The sequence below is a fragment of the Erithacus rubecula genome, assembly GCF_903797595.1.
Source record: "Erithacus rubecula genome assembly, chromosome: 15".
NCBI classification, from domain to species: domain Eukaryota; kingdom Metazoa; phylum Chordata; class Aves; order Passeriformes; family Muscicapidae; genus Erithacus; species Erithacus rubecula.
This window is the reverse complement of record NC_136667.1, coordinates 15,342,546-15,360,000: the sequence shown is the minus strand read 5'-3', so window position 1 is coordinate 15,360,000 and position 17,455 is coordinate 15,342,546. Positions and strand designations below refer to the sequence as shown.

At 51.3% G+C, this 17,455-nt stretch overlaps 1 protein-coding gene across 2 annotated transcripts in view; it reads right to left on the bottom strand.

The window, feature by feature from the left end:
* F8 (coagulation factor VIII) overlaps positions 1–17,019 on the bottom strand; it is a 24,874-nt gene extending 7,855 nt beyond the window's left edge. Inside the window, exons 1-16 of one of the 2 annotated variants that reach the window (XM_079318542.1) lie at positions 16,810–17,019; positions 16,509–16,685; positions 12,825–12,949; positions 12,403–12,525; positions 11,845–12,057; positions 11,226–11,297; positions 10,699–10,806; positions 8,729–8,950; positions 8,221–8,455; positions 7,676–7,850; positions 6,696–6,789; positions 5,828–6,039; positions 5,383–5,533; positions 5,027–5,236; positions 1,140–3,795; positions 686–851 (exon numbers count right to left, since the gene is read on the bottom strand). In XM_079318542.1, the coding sequence (XP_079174668.1) occupies positions 686–851; positions 1,140–3,795; positions 5,027–5,236; positions 5,383–5,533; positions 5,828–6,039; positions 6,696–6,789; positions 7,676–7,850; positions 8,221–8,455; positions 8,729–8,950; positions 10,699–10,806; positions 11,226–11,297; positions 11,845–12,057; positions 12,403–12,525; positions 12,825–12,949; positions 16,509–16,660 (4,914 nt within the window). In that variant the 5' untranslated portion in view covers positions 16,661–16,685; positions 16,810–17,019. Of the gene's footprint in view, positions 1–685; positions 852–1,139; positions 3,796–5,026; positions 5,237–5,382; positions 5,534–5,827; positions 6,040–6,695; positions 6,790–7,675; positions 7,851–8,220; positions 8,456–8,728; positions 8,951–10,698; positions 10,807–11,225; positions 11,298–11,844; positions 12,058–12,402; positions 12,526–12,824; positions 12,950–16,508 lie in introns of both variants that reach the window. The other variant, XM_079318543.1, reaches the window with a different exon arrangement.
* Between the last annotated feature and the right edge of the window lie 436 nt (positions 17,020–17,455).

Genomic DNA, 17,455 nt, shown 5'->3' with positions numbered 1-17,455 from the left:
GTGGGGGGTCCAGCCAGTTGGTGGGAAGGATGTCCCTGATTCCCAGAACTCCAGCTGTTCTCCATGCTGTGGCCAACCCCTACTGAACCACAAGCTGTAGCTGTGCAGTGCAATCTCTGGTGGAAAGCACATCCTGGGTTCATGTCTGCTGAATGAGACCTTTGCCTGCTCAATGGAAACAAGGTCAGCTACACTACTGTCTCTGGAGCCCAAAGGTGCTGAATCCATCCTGGTGAAGATTTCCATGAAAATTGGGCAACTTCTCCAGGAACACAAGTCCTGAGCCTTCCATCTTCTTCTCAGGTGGGTGTTGAAGGACCTTTGGTAGTGTGGGAAGCCCAAGCCGACCCCCATACAGAGCACCTAAAAGAGCTGTACTGAGCCCTCCTTAGCTCACTACCCTTTTTGTAAGGGGTTGGTACTCAAATCAGGTCAGGTCTCAGGTCATCTGAACTCTCTGAGGTTCCTGCTGGCCCACTCCTCCAGCCACTGAGGTCCCTCTGAATGGTGGCTCTGCCTCCCAGTCTGGTGCCATTCATATGCCAACAGGGCATGTCCCCAAGCCCCAAGGGTTAACCCATGGGCACTGCAGAGTCTGCAGGGCCACCTCAGCACTCCCTCTGGCTGAACTCCAACAACGGAGGGAGATTTATGGTTTTATAGGAAATGAGAACTTTCTACTCACCATGATGACATCCTGAACTTCTGCCCTGATGTAGGGCCCAAGGATGCCCAGGTGTTCATCCAGCTCTCCCCGCTGCACCGGCTGCATGAAAGAACCATCCAAGTACTCTCGGAAAACCACCTTGCGATACTGCCAGGAGTGCTTCCTCCTGCCTCTGCGGGGGTCCCTGCAGGGCATGCCACTTAGGTAAGTCAGGTGACTGTCCCATAGGGACAGGGTTCTTACAGGTCAGGGGGATACAGAGCCAGAGCATCCCACTTGCAAGGAAGCTCAAAGTTTCTGGAGGTTTAAACCCCAGAGGAGAGGAGAGATGCTGGGAGCATCCATCTCCTGGGCTGTTTGGCTGGGTTGTACTGGTACAGAGCTCTGATCCTGCCTGCCAGGATATGCCATCTCATGCATCATGCCATGCCATGCAGTGCAGGAGGAATACATGCAGGAAAATTACACTTACATTACTTTCAGGAAGTGCTGGGGCCTCTGGTCCCCATATTCCCACATCACCTCCACTGCTGCAATGAAGTATTGCCGGATCGCTCCCTGGAAGGAGCGTGGGTCCTGCTCCTCTTCCCCATACATGTCAAAATCCTCCATGGTCTGCTCTGTGTCAATGTACTCATCATAGTCTGTCTTGGCAGCCTTTGAGGGGCTGGAATGTGTCCCATTGTTCAGGGCTGGTTCCTCCCTGTCTGCTGGGATGTGGCTCCTCTCCCCAGCTGTGCTGTTGTTTTCCCCATCCTCCATAAGCTCTCCTAGGCTCTGGCCCTCTGTCTTCCCTGTTTCTCTGAGATCATCTTCCCTGCTGAGCACCTGACATCCATGAGGAGTGTCTTGCACGTTCTGTGCTGGCTTTTTGGTGCTGTTGTTGACAGAGGGACTACTTGGAGACAGTGAACAGTTCTCTCTGATGGCTGATTTCAGAGAAGTTCCTTCAGGGCTTTGTCCAGACATTGTCCTAGACACATGGTCCTCTGTGGCATTGGCCTTAAGCTGCTGAGGCTCAGGGCTGAACCTACCCAGCTGCTCCACAGAGTTTGTCTCCTCCTCCATCTGGCTTCTCCCCTGAGCTTGCTCCCTCCCAGGAGCCCCCCACACCACAGCTCTGCCTGGCTGCAGCTCGGCCAAAGCTGGGCTGTGCAAGTCCCCCTTGTTCACCAGAGCCCCTGTGGAGACTGGGTCCCAGTTTGAGGCCAGGTCTGCAGCCTCAGCAAGGACCTGCCTTTCTGAGCTGCTCACTGCTGCTCCCATCCCCAGTGCTCCCTGTGAGGGGAGGGAGCGTGTGCTGTGCTGAGCGCCCTCCCTGCTGCCCTGTGCCCCCCTGTCTGTGCTCAGCCTCTCCTCAGGATTCCTCTCACCAGCCTGTACAGCATCCCTGCCTGCCTGCAGCCTCCTCTCAACCATGTTGGATTTTTCTTCCAGGTTTTGTGGGGCCACCATCACCTCAGGCAAGGTGTCGCTTGATACCAAGGACCTCTTTTTGAAGTGAGTGATGCAAAATGGGGAATGAGGTCCACATGCCTCTGGGGCTTCCTTATTCACTCCTGTCTCAGGGGGAGGGCTGGCCAGATCCTGCTCTGCTGTCTTTCCATCAGAGAGGGGCTTCCTGCTGCTGGTGTTGGGAAGACCCAAACCTCTGCTCTCCAGTGACCTGGCTTGTTTCGGTCTCCAGTCAGAGCCACTGGTGCTTCTGGCTGCAATTCTATGTCTTGGAAACTGCTCAGAGCTCTTTAAGAAACCATTTGGGAATGGCCTGGTGTCATTGGTCACAACATTCGATTCAGAAAAGGCAATACTGTCCAGCTCTGCTAACTCCTTAGCATCCTGAAACACTTCTTTCAAAATTACTTCATCCCTCTCTTCTGTCATTACATAGCTGGATGGCTCAAGGTCATTAGTGTCCAGAAGGCTGGAGCCTTTGGCAAGTCCACTGGCTTTTTCTGTGCCACTTTTCACAGGCAAGGAGTTACTCTCATCTCTGAAGATTTCTCCTTGTACAGGTTTGTCTGACAAAGAAACATTTTGGTCTTCAAAAGTTTCATAAAAGCCTTGTGAAACCACTTTGTGAAGCCTTTTTTCCAGCCTGGCATCTAGGTCATTTGATGAATAATTACTTTCTATGGCGTGACTGTGAACCACAGCATGAGAAGTCCTATTATCTTCTGTCTCATCTGGAGATGCAAAAGGATTGTTCAATGTGGAGGAAGAGTTGTGATCAATACTTAAAGATGGTGCTGTACTGATTGTCTCCTCTGAATCATACAGGTTAAAGGATATTTTACCAGCTCCTTTTAGCAGCTTGTCCTCATTGCCCTGTGAAGACAAATCTTGACGTGCCAGGTTGTGCTCCAGATCATTCTGGTGAATTGAGCTCCTGTTCTCCTGAAGAGGGGCTTTGCCAGCAGCATAAGCAATAGAGTCCCACAAGCTTGTTGTGTGAGTAGCTGTCTTTTGAGACTCTGCTTCCAGGTTTTGTATCAAGCCACCAGACTGGACTGTCATTCCTTTTACTGGCTCCTGCAGCTCTGGGATTTTTGTCACTTTTGTTCCTGCCAGAGCATCTTCTGGAGCTGCCTTGGCTTGCAGCCATTGCTGATCTTCTTCTGAGCTCACAGTACCATGGGCCCTTCCACTGTCGCTCACTAAGTGTTCTCCAGGTGGGGTTGCTCCCAACCCTTCATCCTGGCTGATGATTTTCGACAACTCTTCATCTTCCAGGAAGGCCTCATAGGACACTGGCTCATAATTAGTCTCTGGCAGAGAAGACATGGAAATATCATGTGGATTTGGCATTGTTCCTAAAAATGATGTGCCATTGGAAGAGGGATCAGAAATCCTGCTGCTGCTCAGGACAGCCCCATGTTCCATCAGGCATCTTGTCTTCTCTGTCTCATTTCTGGAAGAGGTGATGCTGTTCAGTTGCTCATTCACACATGACTTCTTTCTTTTAGAGAAGCCTCTGGGTTGGAATTCAAAGGCAACCTCCTCATCATCAGGATACACATAATCTTCCCCATCAGTGTATTGCTCATACTGGCACTGTGAGACTGTGAACTTGGCATGCATCCCTCGGTCTCTGAAATCAGGATTTAGGCACCCCAGCGTCCACACACCTGTCTCAAGAGAGGGCAAAAGGACACCATCAGCCCACTTCAGTGGCAAACTGGAACAGATGTCATTCCCATGCTGCTCCCTTGCTACTGAAACCTATATTTTCAGGCATTCTCTGGCTCATGGTAGTGATTCCATGCTTTCATAGTCCCTAGAATGTCTTATAGCCAGATTCAGAGAGCTGCTGGCAATATGAGAGCCTTACAAGCACCATCAGCAGGGCTGGTGTTTCCTGGCAGAGCTTAGTGAGCTACACACACCAGTGAGGGCCCAAGAACAGCTAGGTGAGAGCAGTTAAGGCAGTGAGAACCCATGGAGCCTCCAGCAGCAGCAGTCACCATAACCCACCCCCAAAGACAGCCTGGTGCTGTCAAACACAGCTCTCTCCCAAAGACAGTCACCACATCTCTCCCACAGGAGGAAAAAGAAATGAGAGCTGCCTCTCACTCACATCTCCAGCCAGTGTGTTTGCTCCCAGCAGAGAGGGTGAGATGTGTGAATTCTGGGCTCTGCTGCTGGAGAGAGCTGCCACCTGCTGCCAGCTGAGCTGCTGCTCTGCTTCTGAGCAGCAGGCAGGAATCCAAGCTCAAACGGATGTGAGGCTTGGCTGGGTTGTAAAAAGCTTCCTGGGGTGTCTAGAAACGCTGACAGCTTGGCTCAGGTGCAGTGCTCATGACCATTATATCAGTGTTGCAACCACATGGTAAATCCTGTCTTCTCTGTGAGAGAGGAAATGGTTTGACAGCATTGCTTTTGCCAGAGCTAAGGAAAAAGTGCTGAGTGGGGGGAATATAACAACTCTGAAGCAAATATTTTCTAGGACTTTTCTGTGGCTGTGGTTTCTGTCCTTGCAAAAATCTGGAGATAAATGGCACGACAGCAGCTGAACCCACAGCAGGGACAGCACTGCCACTCCCCTTGACCTCTGAACTTGGAGCCAAGATTGCAAATGTCCACCAGGCTCATGTCACTGCAGCCAGCTTACTGGTTTGGCAGCATGCATGACCTTAACACACCCTACTAATTAAGTAAAATGCCCTAATTCCATTTATTTGATTTAAGCTTTGAAAGATTTAATCACTGCCTGTCACTATGCTGTTTTAGCAGGCTATGGATCCCTTTGTTCTCAGAGCTGTCAAAAAGAATTGGGCACCAGAGAACTGGCTGGAGGTGCTCACTGATCTCTGCTGGGATGCCAAGCCTGTTGTTTACAGGATAGCCCATGCTACTAACCTGGCTTTTCCAAACTCATGATGACTGTTTCTCCAGAAAATGGGAAAAGAGTAAGCACATCCTCGAAGACCATGTTGCGCTTGAAGGTGTTTCCAGAGAAGAAGATGGAGAGGAAATCTGTTTGGGCCCCAACACTCAGGACATACCAGTACACAACGTCGTTCAGGCAGAGTTTTGTTTGGAGGTTGTCAAATACAAAGCCATTAATAGCTGGAAGAGGGCAGGGGTGAAACATTTCAAGAACAAATTCCCCTCCATGGCTGCTGAGCTGCTGTGTATCCCCTGCTCCTTCCCTGGGGCAGGGGTGAGCCTGTGTCTGTTGGGGCTTTGCAGGGAGCCCCTGGCTCAGTACTCACTGTGCATCACATTGGAGGCATAAAACTGGAGGTCCTGGGTATCCACATGGGCTGCATCAGAGCAGAACCTCTTGATGTTCTCCTGCAGGTACCAGCTGTGGTTCTCATCAAAGACTGAAAACAGCACCAACTTCATGTTGTCTGACATTATCTGGAAAAGAGAGGAAATTATTCCTGGTCTGATCAGAGGGCCCTGGTGCCTAGTGTAGCTGTCAGGTCTAAGTCTGGGTGCATGGAGAAGTTTACTGCAATTTCACAGGAGCTAGGGTGCAGATTTGAGGAAAAGAGAGCTTTCAGGGGAGGATGGGGAAGGCAGAGGCATTAGGACTGCTGTTAGGGTTGAAGAGAAAAGGACAGACACATTTGGGTTTATTTAAATATTTCACCCACCATAGTTATGCCAGCCTTTCTGCCTAGAAGTTGAGGCAACAAAGGAAAGACCCACCTGATTCCCCCTCTGATCCATGGACTTCTTGGAGCAGATGAGGAGGGGCCCAATCAGGCCTGAGGCTGTGTCTCGGACTGGGTCGATGGAGCTGTAGTAGAAACGGGTGAGGCAGCGAGGATCTGCCTCTGTTGGGCCATCCTCAGTGGTGAGACTCCAGCTGTAGGTGAATGACTGCCCAGGGGGAATAGGAATATCCTTCACATCTTTCTCTGGCAACACACAACCCAAGAGCAGACCAGTTATGTCTGGGCTGCTCCTGCAAGGGGTGATCCCACTTTTTAAAAGAGCTCAGAAAGGTTTCCTAACCACGGAAGTTGCACCCATGACCATCCCAGGATTCTGGTGGGATGTGGGATGACTTTGCATAAGCCGTGGTCCTGGGAGCACAATAATAAGGGTGAAAGCAGTTCTAGGAATGAAACTTGGGGGAAAAAAGCCAACCCCAGAACAAAAACTACAAAGCTGCAAGAGGGAGAGTCTAAATCACAGTGAACCCTGACATGAATACAGGTCAGACAGAGCCTGGGGAACGAGGGCTGTAAATAAACTGCAAACACAGGCAGGATCACCAGGATGGTTCCTGCCTTATCAGAAAATGGAGGCCTTCAGGATGAACCAATTAACACAGTCCCAGCTCCCTGGTTAAGAATGCCCCTTCTCCAATTCATTGAAGCCCTCCTTAAAGACAGGGTTACATGGCACCAATGGGAACGTGAACCTAGAATCATCATAATTCCTGGGATTGTAGAGTTTGGGTGTTTGGATGAATGGACAACCAGTCTTTCCACAAGCTTCAGGAAACTCTCCTGGCCCAGAAAAATGGCAGTGGCCAGGTGATATCCCAAGTTGGCATGGCCTGCCTTACCTTGTGAGGGTCTCATGGCATAGTAGGGCCTGACACTGGTGAGGCCGTGAGGGTAAATGTTGTAGGGCCGGCTGGCCAGATTCCTGAACACGATCTGAAATGAGGACAGGCAGCAGGATTGCTTGGACTTTTCTGATCACTGTAAGCCCTTGAAGCTGCTCTCAGTGTCCTTGCAGAGAGGGAAACAATGGACAGCACTGCCCAGGGGTTAGCTACCTGCCAGTGGTCAACAGGAGGGACCCAGACATGTCTGGGACCACAAAGTCAGAATACAAGAAACTACAATTTCTCTGTGATGAGCCTATACTGTCCATTGTTCTGGGAGGTATCTGTTTTAAGGAGGGCATGAAAATATCTGATTTATTAAAGAGGAAATTGCTTTCTTCAGCCTTACTTTACATGAGTCAAAAGAGGGACATCAATCCAGAAACCAGGACAGCAATCAAGAGCTTTAAAGTGCTCCCCACTTCACTGGATGAAGCCCTTCCTTTATTTCTCTAAATAGCCCTGTCACATGCCCACAACTACACAGGGAACCCCAGGGAGGGAGCAGAAATGTGAAGCTGCTGGAAACCATCCCATTCCTCCCAGCTGCAAACAAGTCAAGTGGTCGGGAGAGGCACTTTGGGAGACAAAAGTGACAGTCCCCAGTGCTGTGAGGTAACAGCAAAGAGATGGAGAGGAGCAGAGGATGAGAGGACACTCGTGCCTCAGAGGAAGGTGCTGGATGTCATGTGTCTTGTACAAACTCACACAGTTCCCAAGACACCTGCAGCAAAGCCAAAATCAGTCTTGTGCATCTTACTGAGAGGATTTACTTTAGGCTGCCAGTAACATCTGCCTTTGCAGTGAACTTTGATCATTGCCAAACATGAGAGAGCACCTGAATGACTTAAGTCAGACCTTAGCCACAAGCCAAGATTAGTAGGAGCAGCATCAAGCTCTGAAGTTTCCACAGCGGAAAGCTGTGCTTCTCTTACCTTAAACTGATCTCCCACCTCCCCCTTGATGACAGGCCCCAGAATTCCCTTGTCCTGTGGGTTGGACACCTTGCGCTTCCTGAAGGTCGCATCCTCATACTCCACAAACACCACTTTCTTGTACTTTGAACCGATGCGCCGCGGGCCAGGCTCCAGGTACAGGCTCGCCGTGTTTCTGCAGGCAAAGGCAGAGAGAGAGCCAGTGGCCACAGGCAGGACACTGTCAGAAACAGAGCAGGACCTGCCATCGTCCAAGGACCTGGCAGATGGCTGAGAAAGTCATGAGGAGTTGTTGTCTGCTCAGAAGGGACTGATTCCAGAGGCCTTGGTGACAGAGACAAATTTGGTAAAATGGAGCAAAACCAGGCCTGACTTCCCATGGCCTCCCCAAGACCATTCTTGTCCTGCATCCATACTGTTAGTGTTAATAAAGAAGAACAAAACTGTCCAGGTTGGGCAGAATGAAAAGTAATTTCTGTGGAAAAGGGGAAGAGCTGGCAGGGCTGCCTTGAGGAGCAGCCTCGAGCACACATGCCCACTCTCACCTGTCCAGAGCCACTGGCTTCACAGGGGCATAGTCCCAGTCCATTTCCTCAGCTGCAATGTAGTAAGTCCAGGTCATGGGCTTGTCTTTGGCAAAAGAGCGCACTTGGATCACATGATAAATTTCCTCATCATCCTCAGGGTAATCTAGCTCCTCTGGCTCATTCAATGGCTTCCCCATCTTCATCAGGCGTTCCTCAGGACACTCCTCCACCTTCACAAAGGCCTCCATGCCAGCTGGGTTCAGACAAGCAGGCAGAGAGGGTCACACTGATGTACCAGTACAGGCAGGCACTCACCCAGGCCCTGCCTGGGAGAAATCTTCTCTACTACTGTTCCTATCAAATGGGCCAACATGGATCACCCATGCCATCTGGTATGGGCCAGACTGCAGGAGGATGTAACACCAGGGAGCAGGAGGAGCCTTGGAGCCACAGCACCACACAGAACCCTGAGCCCAGGCCATCCCCTGAACTGCTTTTCCCCCCAGCTCTTGGAAAATAAGGTTACCTTGCTGATGGGACAGTATCTGGCAGAACATCCGAAACCAGCCAGCAGTTCCTGGCGTGGTCTGGGCTGTGAGATATGTGGCAGGGGAGATTTCCAGGCTGCTCAGACGGTGGCTTCTCACCAGGAATGTGTGGCCTTCAAAGAAGATGGAGTGGACTTCTGGCCCAGAGCCCAAGCCGATCACATGCCAGTGGACCTGCTTCTTGAGGCACAGTGTGAGACCTGCCAGGACACAAGGAAAGCACCAGGAGTCAGCATTGTGTCCAGCCTTTGTTCCCACTCTTGGTGCCACAGACTCAGTGTTTACACATGCTGATAGCCTCCCCTGCTCCTGTGCTGGCTTCAAGCTGGGGAGATCACACATGGATGTGGAATGTCTGAGCAAAACAGAGGCACAGGTCACATCATCCCCCTGAGACAGGACTAGATTTACAGACTGGGGGACTTTGGGAGGGTTGCTGGTAGGAGCTCACAGTGGGATGCAGTGGCAAAAGAGAGAGACGTGCTCCTTGACTCTATAAACAGGAAAACTGGGCACCAGACAGGAGAGTCATTTGTCCGATTACAACACTGGCAAGCCTGATACTAAAGCATTGCATCTGGAGCAGGACTCCAGCACAACCTCAGCAGTAGCTGAAATACCACAAAGGGCAGAGGGGGGTCACCAGGATTATTTGAGTGCTGGAGAAAATTCCTTCCTCAGAGACACTCAAAGAGCTCAGTGTGCTTAGGAAATGGGAAAGAACTTGACTGAATTGTAAAAATACTTTCTTGGGGAGAAATTGATGTATGAAGGGCTCTGTAATCTAGCAGGGAAGTGAATAACAGGTTCCTGGAAACTGAAGCAAAACAAAGTCAAATACAGAGTCAAGAGCTTGGTTTTGGCAGAGTGCAAAGGTGGCTGGAACAGATCCCAAGGGTCTGGGAGGAAATTGGGTGGAGGTTCCACCCTGAGGGCCTCAGCTCTCCATTTCCAGCTCTCCATCAGACACCTCTCAGGCCAGGTCCTGCATCCAGGGAACGGGGATGCTGAGAGGAGGTGGATAACTTCTCCAGGAAAAACCCACTGTGCAGAGATAGCAGTTCACCATGAGGCTTCCTTGGCTCTTAATCTCTACGAACCCATCAGGACAGGGAATTTAGGGGAGTTTTGCTTTTGCCGTTTACTGGAGAATGGCCAGACCCAAGTGGGAGGTTTTAGGATGTGGTTAACCAAAGCTGTTGGTGGCAATGACTCTCCTGACAGTGTTTCCCAGTTTGCCCTGGAGATTCCTCAGGCAGCTCTGGATCTTTTCCTGGGACAACACCAGAAAACAGCAACTTTTGTGTTCACTGAGCTCAAACCCAGCTTTTTATTTTGATCTTCTGAAGAAGAGGAGTCTGAGAGAAGACCTTATCACTCTAGCTGCACTGGAGAAGTTTATGCCAGATATTGGGAAAAATTTTTTCACAGAAAGGGTTGTCAAACACTGGAACAGGGTGCCCAGGTATTTAAAAGACTTGTATATGTGACACTCATGGTTTAGATTTGTCAGTGTCAAGTTTACATTTGGACCCGATGATCTTAAGGGTCTTCTCCAACCTAAATGATTCCATGGTTCTATTCCCAAAATCCTATGAAGGTGTTTTAGTGAGACCTAAATGTTACTTCTATCCTTGTTCACAGGGCTAGAAAAGACAAAACTTTGCTACCAGCATTATTCTTGGAAACCTCCAAGGAAGTCAACTACACTTGGCAACACAGGCAGCTGGAAACAGGTCCTGCCCTGTTGTAAATGGGAAAGCCAGGTCAAGGAGCTGCAATATAAGACTCCCTCTGAGGTGAACACAGCCTAACAGATCCATCACCTGGAAACTCCTCTTGATCTCTTTTCTTACATCCTTTCCCAAGCTATCTCAAGTTTACAGATCTGGCTCCACCCCTGCTCCTAGCAGCTCCCCACCCCACTCCCTGTCCCAGCAGGACCCACCAGGCAGTGAGCCATTGATGTAGCCATTGATGGTGTGCAGCTCTGTCCTGTTGAGAGCCTGGGGCTGAGCAGTTGCTGGGGAACCCTGCTCAGAGTACCAGCTTTTCCCTGTGGAGAGAGGAGGGTGCAGTCAGCTTTCACTTGATAGCATTTCAGAGTAAAAGTGAACCTTCTCAGGGAGGTCACATGTGGGTGCCTGTGGAAATCCACAGCACACCTGGCCATGGCTCTGCATGGGTGTGGGGGTGACCAGCACACAGGACAGGGAATGGCTCCCCTCTTAACCTGTGTGATGGGAACAAGGCCAGGGCATGGGATGGCAGAGCTGGGAGGGCTGCAAGCTCCCTGCACCTGGGGAAGAGAAGGAGGGGCAGTACTGCACCAGGAGCACACTGGCTGGGGGGATTGCACAGGTTTAAATCCTTGGGGGGAGGTGTGGGTGCTGAGAAGCTGTGCTCACACATGGCAAAGCAAATGCCCCAGACCTGTCTGAACGCAGGGTCTGGCACCACTCAGCCAGCAATTACCTTCATCAAACACTGCAAAGAGCAGCACAAACTCTTTCTGCAGGCCTTCATTCCCATCGCTCGCCAGGGTCCCTGCAAGATGCAATGAGATGGATTTCTTTAAAGGTCAGCAAGCACCACCCAGAAAATTCCCTTTGTGCTCTTCAAGGACTGGTAAACCAAGGCCAGGCTGTGGTTTGCTTTTGTCATGTCTCACAATTGCAACAGCCGTGTTTCCAGTCTTGTGGTCCCCAAAAGTCCATGGTTGAGAGGCAGCTGCCCCTAGAAGGCATCAAAAGGTCAGTTTGTACTGCCTCCTCTTAGACCTTTGCTCAGTGGAGAAGCTGCTCCTGGTGAGTCACTGGAGCGTGCAGATGGTGCCCAGTAATTTCCAGTGACTACAGAGGGGTCTGGAGAACTACCTCCAGAATATGTCTCAGCCAGGGCCACAAATCCTACTCCAGTCACATCTTCTTGTACCTTGTGCCGTCAGGATTTCAAGACTGAACCCAGGAGTGCTTTCATTGAGCACAGCTCACTGACTCCACTGCCATGCTCTGCCTCAGGAAGGCATCTGTGATTACTCTGCTTTTCAATTAATGGTTGCATGTGGCCTGTCCCCACCCTGTGCTGTCCTTACCAGGTCGGCACACGAGCAGGGCTCCAATCAAACCAGAATTGATGTCCTTCACGCTGTTGGTGTTGGAGGAGTAGGAGTGGGTCAGGCACGTTGAGTCATCCTCTGTTGGGCCCTGGTTTTCCTGGATTTCCCAGACATATGTGTGTGTCTTCCCAGGATCAACCCTGTCACCCTCCTTCTCTGGCTGGCTGGTCTCATCCTCATACCCTGCTCCTAAAACCAAAAAAATGGCCAGATGTCACTGAGGGCTCACCCCCAGTGCACTGTGGCTACAGAAATGCCCCTTCCTCCAACCCAGTCCCTAAGCCCTAAGCATCCAACCTTAGGTTTAATCTGTGTATTATCTCTATAACTGATACAGATTTGCTCTGCACTGTTTGCTCAGCTCATTTGTGGGCTGGGCATATTGCTCCCCCAGGTGAGGTCATCTCTGTGACCATCTGTCCTCACAGAGGGACATGGATAGCAGGGTGAGGGAGGGATGCACACCTGGCAGGCAGGTGGCAGAGCAGGAGGTGCTACACAAGGACTTGCAGCACCTGATGATGCCCAGCTCACCTTCTGATGCCTTCCAGTAGGACACCCCGACAGCATGGAGGTTGTACGGGCGGGAGGCCAGGTTTTTAAACGTGATGACCACTGTGTCATAGACTTCTGCTCGGATGGTGGGGCCTAGAAGACCTGAAGGAGACAAGACAATAAGGTCAGGCAGGCGGGGTCAGGCAGCTCACACCCTGCCAGAAGCCCCAAAGGGTTCTGACTTTCCACAAGCCCAGTTAGTGCTTGTCCCTCATACAGCACAGCAGCATCAACTGCATCATCTCCAGCAAGGCTCTCTGCATCCCCAGGAGTTCTGCATCCCCAGGATCCACCCAGGTGCTTTTCTGCTCCTGGCTGAAGAGCATCCAATACCCAACCCAGGATGAGTTTGGTGGCTGTCAAGTATTCCTGGAGTTCCCCATACTGCAGGTGCTTCTTACCCATCCACGCTGGCTTGAGCTTGGGCTGTGTGAATGAGCCATCAGGGTACTCCACAAAAACAGCTTTCCTGTACCGGGGAGGGACACCAGCCGGAGGGGGACGTTGGCCTGCGTGCCCCAAAATGCTGCAGGAGGAAGGAAAAGCCAAGGCTGATTGCACAGATCCATGCATACATGGGCAACAGCCATCCTCTTCCTCCCCTTCCCTCCAGCTTGCTTACTGGAGCCCAGGGGATTGCTCACCCTGCTGTGTCCTTTGGATTTCCTGGCAGCTCCCAGGTATGACTGGAAATGTTTTGCTCAGCGTGCAGATGACAACAGGGCAGTGATTAGTGTTGTGGTGTTAGTCATGATGGAAGAAGACACAAGGCCATAGCCAAATGCAGTTGGGACAGGGCACAGCAGCAGGCATTGCTGCCTGTCTCCTGCCTCATGCCTTGTCCAGCTTCACGCTCCCCTGGCAGCAGAGACAGAGCTCTGGCAGTGCCATGGTGACCTCTGCCCTGCAGCCACCCCAACCCCAGCACCTTCAGGTGCGGCAGACAGACCACATCACATGCAACTCACATCCTCCCCAGCTGCCCCCCCAGGAAAGAGACTGTCAGCTGCTGGCAGGTAGGGGCTTTGTGTCTTGCTTTGTGTCTGAGCAACATGTTTCTTTTCTGCCCAAAATGGGATTTACACTTCACAGGAGGAAGATAAAGGAACCTTGAGTGTACTTCACACCCCACTTATCTCTGCTGGCCACTTTCTGTCTAAATTCATTTTCCAGAAGGAATCCAGCACATTTATCAGGATAACAAAGACATTAATTTCTTCAAGGATTTTAGAGGCCGACTTACCAGCCCCAGGACTAAGATCATTTCCAGTAACCAGACAGACCTTCCCAGCCTTGTTTTGTTTGGAGCAAAAGCCAGGTGTATTTTCTTCCCACTGAAGAAGCAGGGAAGGTTGCTGTCCTGCTCTGACTAAGCTGTGATTCGAGCAGCATTTCCCTTTGCAACTCTTCCTCAAGCGGAAGAGGAAGGAGACAGAGTGACTCAAATTTAGGAAAGGCAATACACACTCCCCCCCACAACACTGGCTGGAAGCCACCTGCAGCTGGAGGGTGCAGTGGGGAGAGCAGGGTCCTCTCTCCTCAAGGGCAGAGCAGGATGGGAGCCCATGAAAACCCCACAGCTCCTGTAATCCCATGTCCAGGCTGGCAGGCAGCCCTCAGCAGGCTGTGAGCAGTGTCACTGCATTCAGCTGGTTTTGCCCATGAACCATTATCATTCCTGGCTTGATAGCAGTGGGGTCCAGCCCCAGCTTTGCTCTCCAATGTGTCCCTACACTGGGAGGTAGCTGAGCTGCAGGGCTGCTGGCACTCAGATGTCCCCTCTCAGGAAGTTGGACCTTAATCTCTAGCTCACAGAAAACCCAAATTTGAGAATGCAGCCCTGAGATATGATGGTTGGGTCCTGCTAATTCTGCAGTAAACAAGGCAGAAATCCTCTGGAGCCCAAGGGATTTTGCTGGCTTACAGGGGCATGGCTGGGAGGGGACTTGGTGACAGCAGGGCTTAGTGCTGGGTCCCAGTCCTGGCAGAGCAGAGCCCACAGGAGACAAGCAGGCAGAGTTCAGCCCAGGGATGTCTGATCAAAGTTCTTCTGGCCAGTCCTCTGTAATTGGGGTCCCCGTGAACTTCCTTCCCCAATGGCAGCTGAAGCTGAGACAGGACAATAAGTTTCTGGCATCTGGGATCAGCATTGTTAGCCACACTATCAGTTCATCTCTTGGAGCTGGGAGACATCCTGCACTGCCAAAACACTCAGACATGGGCTGGGGCTACGTGTCCACCAGCTCCGTGTCCGAGCTGAGATCCCTGGGGCTATTGCAGGATGTTCTGGTCCTGGCTCTGACTCTGCTGGTGGGATTGTGTTTGGGAGGAAGAGAAACTGAAATCATGGGGAGGGTGGGAGCAGCTCTGGCCTGGTGTGTTGTAGCCCATTAATTTGACAGAGCTTTCTACAAACATGTCAGAGGAACCCCTGGATACATAGAAGGGGTTTGGAGGTCCTGCCTGGAGATGGTGGTACACTGAGGGAGAACATGTGGAGCAGAAGGGACCATGCACACAGCTCAGAGACAGCCCACCTCCAGGGGAAGCTCTGCCTGCCATGCCTTCCTGGCTCACTCCTGCATGCCCCTTATATCCAGCCTGGCTATTTTCCTGTGTGCTCCTCTGTTGCAGGGAACTGGGCTGAGGTTGCAGGGCCAGGGAAAAGGCACCATCATTCAGCTGGGAACAGCCAGGACAAGCAAGCCCTGGCTCCCATCACAGCTTCCCCAGGAGCTGCACTGCCTGGGAGTTCTCTGTCTTTCCAGGCTGGAGCACATCAGCAAGTCCCTCTGAGACAGCCAATGTTGTCTTCCCCCATTTTAGAGAAGGACAAGTGACCTCACATTGCCTGCCAATGCCCCACTCATCCCCAGGCAGGGTCAGGTCCCTGAGTCACTCCAGGGTCAGAAATAGTGCCCAAGTCCATCATAAAGCCAGTGCTGAAATGGAAAGCCACAGGGTTGAATTAACAGTGTGAGTCATCATCTCTACCATAGCCTAACATCTGAGGGCAACATCAGTGAAAGCAGTGCAGAGGGAATTAATAAAATGGAGGGTGCTGGATGCAATTTTCCTACTGAAGCAATCAGAAGGGGGAAAAGCAACGAAACAGGGATACAGTGACTACAGCAGCTGGTCAGGCTGATCTGGGTCATCTGTAGATCCCTGCTTCCATTTCCTGATCTCACTTCCTCGCTGTTCAGGCCACTGTGGGTCTGAGATGGGATCATGGGCTGATACCACCTCAACAAAGAGTCTGGGGAAGGGGATATGGAAACAGGGCAGAGGGAATGGGCACATCTTGATCCACAGGGGTGCAGCCATCCAGCTCCATTCTTCATGCTAACCTCAGAACATTCCAAATCATGCATGTCCAAGCCAGCTATGTCTTCAGACAACACCATCCTGGTGCCTGAGCAATGCAACTCCCATTTTTCCTTCCTACTTCAAAGCACAGAGGCAAAACCACCGTGCTTTCCTCCTTCTTGCCACTGTGCATGAATATCATTCTTTGCCCAAACACTACAAATTATTTTAGTTTCCTTAAGGAAAAATTCCAGCCCCAGCAATGCAATGTACATAAAGATATAAATAACTAAAGCTGGATTTTACCATGGGGGAGACACAGTGGGAAGCCTTTGCTGCTCAGTTATGTCAGGGGGGCACAGGCAACCTTCCTCTGCAGTGCCCAGGGAGTCACAGTTGCCTGTCTCCCCTCACACTTCCCCAAAGCCCCACGATGCAGAGCAAAAAAAGAAAGCACAGGTGGAAAATCAGCTCATGGCTCCTTAGCACAGAGTTTAAAGGGTCCTAAGCAAATGGCATTAAGATAAAGCAGTGCAGAACAGTGATGCAGAGCAGGTATGGATCTTTCTCTCTCAAACCACCTGTCCCTCATCAGGATTGCACTTTGTGACTCCCCATCACACCACCCCTTCCCAGCTGTGCCAGCAGCTCAGTGCACCCACCTCGCCAATTTGCCCCATGTACCTGCCTACCTGGAGCCAAGCTCACAGTGACACATGCCAGGGTGGGAGAGCAGCCAGGACAGGGTTCTAGAATTGCAAAAGGAAGAGCTTTACCCTGCAGGCGCTTGCAGCACGGACAGCAGGTCGCTGTGTGTGTAGTCCCAGGCGGTTTCCACTGCAGCAATGTAGTATCTTCTCACTTTGCCCATGCCCTCCTCAACCAGGCAGAGGAGCAGGAGGCTGCACAGGGCTCCCACCAGCACCATGCCTCCTGGCAGGGAACTGCTCCGACTTCAGGAGAAAAAGTGAAAAGGAAGAAATGAGAAAGGAAAGAGGAAGGAAAACCTTTATCTTCTCGTCCAGCCGCTGTAATCCACCGGAGATGGTGACTTAAAGCCAGCACCCACAGATGCACTCGGAGCACTGAAGAGTTTCTCAAAGATGTCAACAGGGGAATTGCTTGAGCAGGTCTGTGCAAAGAGCAGTGTGTGAATGATGGGCTCTCCTGCTCTTCCTCTGGCAGTGGCAGGAGGAGAGGAAAAAACAAAAGGAAAGGGAGGGCAAGCACAGCAGTAAGTTCCGCTGCAGGACCCAGCTGGCTCAGTGTCCTGGCTCCTGTCTGGGAGCAAGATGAGGAAAGGGAGGGTTTCAGAGGCAGCAGAATTTAGGTGTGGTCTTTGCCTGGTCTCACCTTCTCTATAACCTCTGAAGACGAGAGCAGGTTGTCAGGGATGCAGATGTACACACGCGACTTATCCCTGTCTCTGGGATGCCTGCACCCCCATGATGATTTGGCCACACAACCTTGCCTCAAGCCACATGGGAGGGAGTGGGTTGGGGTGATCCCTGGAGTCCCCTTCCCACCAGCTGCTCCTCTTCTCTCAGGGTCCTGCAGTAGAGCTCAGAAAAGATGCACTGAAAGGTTTTTGCAAGTTTCTTTCATTTTGCTCACAATTGTTCAATCTCTCTTTTTAAAAGCCCATGACATCACCCTCCCCTCATCAATGCACACACGTGTGCTCTGGCACACACACTACCACGTGGCTGTCCCTTGGCTCACG